Source organism: Bubalus kerabau, chromosome 4, assembly GCF_029407905.1.
Source record: "Bubalus kerabau isolate K-KA32 ecotype Philippines breed swamp buffalo chromosome 4, PCC_UOA_SB_1v2, whole genome shotgun sequence".
Classification (NCBI taxonomy): domain Eukaryota; kingdom Metazoa; phylum Chordata; class Mammalia; order Artiodactyla; family Bovidae; genus Bubalus; species Bubalus kerabau.
The window spans coordinates 19,306,174-19,312,515 of record NC_073627.1 but is presented as its reverse complement, the minus strand read 5'-3'; the positions used below and the strand labels follow the sequence as shown (position 1 = coordinate 19,312,515).

At 55.8% G+C, this 6,342-nt stretch overlaps 1 protein-coding gene across 1 annotated transcript; it reads right to left on the bottom strand.

The window, feature by feature from the left end:
* Window positions 1-1,453: 1,453 nt before the first annotated feature.
* Window positions 1,454-4,467, bottom strand: SPATA32 (spermatogenesis associated 32). The gene is made up of 5 exons (XM_055579604.1): window positions 4,458-4,467; window positions 4,285-4,339; window positions 3,366-3,420; window positions 2,132-3,021; window positions 1,454-1,538 (listed from the first exon to the last, which is right to left on the bottom strand). The coding sequence occupies exons 1-5, from the start codon at window positions 4,465-4,467 to the stop codon at window positions 1,454-1,456; spliced, it is 1,095 nt and encodes a 364-aa protein (XP_055435579.1).
* Between the last annotated feature and the right edge of the window lie 1,875 nt (window positions 4,468-6,342).

The following is a 6,342-nucleotide window of genomic DNA, read 5'->3' as shown; positions in this document are numbered from 1 at the left end:
CCCTCCTTCCAGCCACCTGCCCCCTTCTCTGGCCCTGGCCCATTCTTGAGTGCTCACACGTGTTTCTTTAGTCGCTTCAGTCATGTCTGACTCGTTGCGACCCCATGGACTGAGGCCCGCCAGGCTCCTCTGTCCACGGAGATTCTCCAGGCAAGAATACTGGAGTGGGTTGCCATGCCCTCCTCCAGGGGATTTTCCTTACCCAGGGATTGAACCCATGTCTCCGGCACTGGGAGGCGGGTTCTTTACCATCAGTGCCACCTGGGAAGCCCACCCCTTCCTAATCCCATTCTCCCTGACCCTGGGCACCTCCCTCCTCAGCCCCCTCTCAAGGCAGGGCAGAGTTCTAAGGGTCTGCAAGGTAGGGCTTTCACTTGAAGGGGAGCCTTGGTCCGGAGGAGGTCTTGAGTCTCATTAGGCCCCAAGCCTCGGTGCTGTCTCCCCTTCTCTTTCTCCCTGACTTCCCTCTTCCTACCCACTTCCATCCCCACACTCCAAGTTCTCTTCCCTCTTGTTGCCATCTCCTCTTCCAGAAGCTTCCCCACATTGTCCCTCCTTCCCCACCGTGGAGAGGCTCATGCATCCGGGTGCATGCATCTGGGTCACAGGCACTGTGTGTGTGTGTGTGTGCCTGTGTGCCTGGCACGTGTGGAACTTGCTTCTTTGGCCTGCGTGTGGCTGTGTCACATGAATGTCTGTGTCACGTGCTGGTCAGCGGCTGGTGTGTGTGTGTGTGTGTGTGTGTGTGTGTGTAGACTGCCTGCAGAAGTGCATCGTGACCCATGGACTCTCCCCTACACTGGAGGTACCTCTGAGTGGAGGTGGTGGCCCCTGGAGGACCAGTCCCTCAGCTTCATTCTTCCGTTCCTTCAAGCCCTGCTGCTGCTGCTGCTGCTGCTGCTAAGTCACTTCAGTCGTGTCTGACTCTGTGCGACCCCACGGACTGCAGCCTACCAGGCTTCTCCGTCCATGGGATTCTCCAGGCAAGTACACTGGAGTGGGTTGCCATTTCCTTCTTCAAGCCCTGAACACCATCCTTTCCCCATTCCAGGCCTTCACCATGAGAGAAGTGGGAAGAACTCCTTCCAGAAGCCTTCTCACCTGCCCAGTCCCACCTCCAGGAGGCTCTCGCCTCAGACAATCCCCAAATGTCTCTTTTTACATCTAAGAAGCCTCAGACAGGGCACAAGTGAGGTCTTGCCAAGGCAAGTCATGACTCTCTGATGCTGGCCTAGAGGTCTGGAGTGGTGCGGGGGGAGTAAGCAGGGACCACACAGGGCTGACGGAGCCCACGGGGGGCCAGGGGGTGCTGGGGTGGCTAACAGCGCAGGTGGCATCTCTGAGCATTGGAGACCAGGATGCTGAAGTCAGAGGAGCTCACTGGTCCAGGAGCATTTGCACAAGAAGTCTGAGCCAGGGGGCCAGCACTGGAGGCTTTACTGGTTTTGTCTAGTCATTTCTCTGGGGAGGAGGGGGATGACAGCTTAAAATGGATTTTCAGGAATAATGGATTCCCTTTCATGGTTCCCGGCACCGAGCTGCAACGCAAGAGAGAGAGTGTCACTTGGGCCCTGGTGGGAAGGACAAAGGAGGGGTGAGCCCGGAGGCCTTTCTGAGGAGGGCGCAGGGGCTCAGACGGCCTCTTCCTGCTGTGTGATGTGGATGGGCAGCTGCCCCTCCGTCATGTTCATTCATCACCAGGAAGCGCCGGGTGCTGGAGAACCCAGAGTCCTCAGTTCTGCCTCGCTGGGCATATCCAGGGCCCAGGGCTGAGACCTAGGGGTTCTCAGTAGGAAAGAGCCTGAGTGTTTCCAGTAAGGGTGAGGCCGTCTACACTCATGGCAAGAGACCTCCAAATGCTAGAATGGCATTCTAGTTCCGGCTTCGAACCCAAGTCCCTGCCCCCACCCTGGAGCACTTACCCTCCATGGTCCCCAGGCCTCTGTCAGCCTGGCCTTGGCACTGCACCTCAGCCCACCGGAACTTTGTTTCCAGCAGCCTTTATGAGGTCACTGAGGTGGAGACATCACTCAGCCAGCCCCTCATTCCATTGTCCCCAGCTCTCCCTTGGCTGTGTGAGGAGTGGGCCCGCCTGCACATCCTAGGGGAGCTGTGGGGCAGCCTCACTTACTCTTTTGCAGCTCCTTTTGGCTGAGGGGACGTGGTCGGGGACTGAAGAAACTTCAGCTCCCCTTCAATGGTGGCCCTCTTGAACCCTGGCTTTCTGAGGTCAAGGTAAGGGTGAGGGACGTCATCGTCTTCTTGCTTTGGGGCATCCTGTGGTTTCCTGGCTTCTCCTGGTTCCTCTGGCGGCTTCTCATCCTTCGTGAGTTTTCCCTGCTCTGGCTCGTCCGTGGTGGGCTGGGCAGCATGATCCACGGCAGGCTCTGTGGGAGGTGGCATGGCCTTCTGGGGTGTGGTCTTGATCATGTGCTGCAAGCTGGGCAGGTCCATCCTGCTGGAGGAGGCCATGGCCAGGGTTGATGCGAAATTGATCAGCTCTTCCAGGCCCATGGTGGGCGTGCAGAAGGACGGCTCAGGGCTTGGAGTCTTCTGGGAGGCTTTGTCTAGAGGGCCTTGCTGGGCGCTGGGGTTCTGGCTCTGCTTCTTGGAGCTCTCAGTGTCCTTGGGGACCGCCTGTTGGGCAGGGCATATGGTGGTCTTTTTTGTGCTCTTCTGGACGGGCCGCGTGCTGATCACAGGTTGCAGGCTGTGTTCTGACACCTGGATGAGCCTGTCTACCCAGAAGAGGTGCCTGGAGGTCTGCACATGGACGGAGCGGTAGTCCTCGTCCATGGAACTCACGTAGCTGGAATTGGACCTCATGCTCAGCTGTCTGATGTCTGGCTTCGTTAGCCCGTCTCCATAGGGTTGGGGGGACTCTTCCATGTACCCCTGGGGCTTGGGGTCTTCCTGTTTGGCCTTGGGCTCTTCCTGTGGGAAGGGCTTGGGCTTCTGTTCTGGCTCCACTTGAGGGAGCTTTTCTTCGGGAAGCCCCGGCTCTAGCAAATCGTTCTCCAGCTGAAAGGTTTCAACAGGAAGCTGAGACTCTGCCTGGCCCCCCACCCCAACCGCCGCAGTTCTCCCCATCCCCCATTCTCTGCCCGGCCCCACCCCCCGCACTGTCCTTCTGCTCACTTCCTCCCTAACACTTGCCTCCTCCAAGTGACCTGCTTGGGGCAGGGAGGCAGTGGGGGCAGCTGGTGAGGGTGGGTGTGCATGTGTGCCAACCCTGGCCTGGTGCTAGGGTTGGTCCCGTAATTGTCCAGGGTGGGGGCTTATCAGGCTTTAGACAAGATGGGCCTCAAAGACCCCTGCCCCTGGCCTCCCACCTCCCCCTAGGAGGTGATACAGTCTGCTGTTACCTCCATGTCATCTTCCTCTTGTATTGGCTGGAACTGGTTTTGGTTTATGTCACCCCTAAGACAGAAGGAGACAGAGTGGGTGACAGGCCTCTGTACGGTAGGGGGAGTAGCTTCTGGGGAGGGTCTCTGGTGCCCTTAAAGCCTCCTGCCTTGTTCAAGGACTGGCAAGATACTCCCAGCTCACTCCCCTGGTGGCGCCCACTCTCACTGAGAATCCCATGGCAGACTCATATTCTCAAACTTCAGGAGTTCAGAAAGCGCCTAGAGAGCTTGCCAAGTTGCTCCCCTCCCTCTACAATCTCTGCAGAGGACACTGACTCCTTGGGGGAGGTCCCCTGATCCAACAGTCCCCTTCCTAAAAGCTTGTGTCTTTTATTTCAGTTGGCGGTGAAGCCCAGGAATCTGCATTTTAATCTAGCATTCCAGTGGGCCAGTGTCTTGCAAGCGGCTCATCACAGAGGGAGAAGCCCAGAGGGACACCCTCTCCAGAACCTGCCCACTCTCAGCTCGGCAAATCTGAAGTACAAGGGTGTGTGTGGAGGGTACCCTTGGTTCTTACTGCTAGTTGGCTGCCATCTCGACCGCTGCCCTCAGTCATTGTAACCTTTCTCTTACTTTAGGCACCTGCCCATCCTCCCCTTGGACAGTTCTGATCTCAGAGAAAGGCAATGCTAAGGGGTCAGGCTCCATCCATGTCCTGGATGTACCCCACCACCCTTCAATCCTCCTCCAACGTGAGGGATTGGGGGTGGAAGCAGAGCGGGGGATGGCTTCCATCCCCACCCCTGCTGCCTTTCGGCCTGGATACTGGCCTTGGGGAGATTTTGGAAATAAGCAAGATAGAGGGAGATCCTGGGTGAGGGTGGGTGATCTCGGGGATTGGGGAGAAGTCCTACGGTGATGGGGGACTGGTTCTCACTGTGAATCCATAATGTCCACCGACTCTTTGCCACAGCAGGGAAATCCATTGGCACCTGGCAGGGAGAAGGATGTGAGGGCAGGGGACCTGCACGTGCAGACAGTCCCTGAGCGAGTCTGGAGCTCAGGCTGGTGGCACTGGGGCAGCCACCCGCCTCCTTCCCTGTCCCTTACCTAAGCCCATGTGCCATCCCCTTGCCCATCCTGCCCCTTGCCAGCATCACCAGCACCCCATCCTCCACATCTGCTCCCTTCCACCTTTCGTGATCCATCAGTGTCTTCCATTAGGGCAAATACGAATAGTGGTCACTTCTGTTCATTGAGTGCTAGAAACTAGCCCAGGGATCGTGTTGAGCACTTTTTAGGCTTTAGTTCTTTGATTGAACACATGAGAAGAGGTTCATTTGCCCAAGGTCCCTCAGCTGATCACTCAGGAAGTCAGGACTTAGATGCAGGCTTCACTTAAGGAACTCTTTACTGCCCTGCCCTGAATGTCATCCTATCCTGGAGCCTGTAACTGTGCGGGGTTCTCCGTCGCACCCCAGGTGAACTTTCTTCATCTTTTCCATTCCTGCCCCTGCTCCCCTTTCTCTACTCTGTCTGGCCAGGCTTCAGATCTGCCACTCACTCTCATCCTAGCCACTCTTATCCTGTCCTCTCTTCCCCCGGCTTCTCATGCCATTTCACATTCTGGGATCATCTATTTCCAATGCTGAGCCAGAATTCTCACCCCAAGTGGTTGATTTGAAGTGACGAGTGCTTGCTAAGTTGCTTCAGTTGTGACTGACTGTGTGACCCATGGACTGTAGTCTACCAGGCTCCTCTATCCATGGGATTCTCCAAGGCAACAATACTGTAGTGGGTTGCCATGCCCTCCTCCAGGGGATCTTACCAACTAAAAGATCGAACCTGCATCCCTTAGGCCTCCTGCAGTGGCAGGAATATTCTTTACCACTAGTGCCACGTGGGAAGCCTATCTGTTTACTTCGGAACATTAAACATCCTTTGCAAAGGAGATTGGCTTCTTGGAGTACGTCCCCTCTCACAGTCCCCTTTCCTAGAAGCTTGTATCTTTTATTGCAGAAGCTTCTCTTTCATTCTTTGGTGATAGGGGCCACCAGGCTGTCCCATTCTCTGAGCCCCAGGATCGTGGATAGGGGTTGATGGTGGGGCCATTATGGCAATGAGCAAGCCAGGATCCCTATGAGCCTGCAGTGTGACAGGAAGTGACAGCCTTAGCTCTGGCTGAGAAGAATTGCTCCCAGGATTAGACTAGAAGGATTAGAATATGCTGTGGCCTCTTCCTAGAGGTGGAGAGGCTGGGGAGGGTCCTTGCATGGCTGATATTGGTCCTGGGCTTTGGGTTGCTCTATGCACTTCCTAGCTGATGCTAGTGGTAAAGAACCTACCTGCCAATGTAGGAGATGTGAGAGACATGGGTTCAATCCCTGGATCAGGAAATTCCCCTGGAGGAGGAAATGGCAATGCACTCCAGTATTTTTGCCTGGAGAATCCCATGGATGGAGGAGCCTGGTAGGCTACTGTCTATAAGGTCGCAAAGAGTCAGACAGGATTGAAGTGACTTAGCAAGCATGCACCCACAGGTTCAGCCTGGGCCTGGGATCCTGGATCAGCTGGGTGACTGGGCTAAGAGTGCACCAGGGGCAGGCTCCCAGTGGCCGGCTCAGTGGTCTCTTCAGAACTCATCACTTCTTTGACCACCATGCTTTCTTTGACCATCCCTCAACTTTCTCCCCACATCTCTTCTGCTCCATTTCTACCTGCCCCAACTGCTGCTGTGCCTCAGGCTTCTGACCCCACAGCCTCCTTTTGCTTTGTGGTTGTTCATTTGCTAAGTTGTGTCCAACTCTTTGTGACCCCATGGACTACAGCACACCAGGCTTCCCTGTCCTTCACCAGCTCCCAGAGCTTGCTCAAACTCGTGTCCATTCAGTAGGTGATGCCATCCAACCAGCTTGTCCTCTGTCGTCCCCTTCTCCTCCTGCCTTCAATCTTTACCAGCATCAGTGTCTTTTCCAATGAGTCTCCCTTCGTGTCA

Bases quoted from the DNA above. Each gene is read 5' to 3' on its own strand.
- SPATA32 (XM_055579604.1), bottom strand. The intron at 3,022-3,365 runs GTAACAGCAGAC...GAAACCTTTCAG, and splicing joins AAGAGGAAGATGACATGGAG to CTGGAGAACGATTTGCTAGA. The intron at 1,539-2,131 runs GTAAGTGAGGCT...CTTGCGTTGCAG, and splicing joins CCAAAAGGAGCTGCAAAAGA to CTCGGTGCCGGGAACCATGA.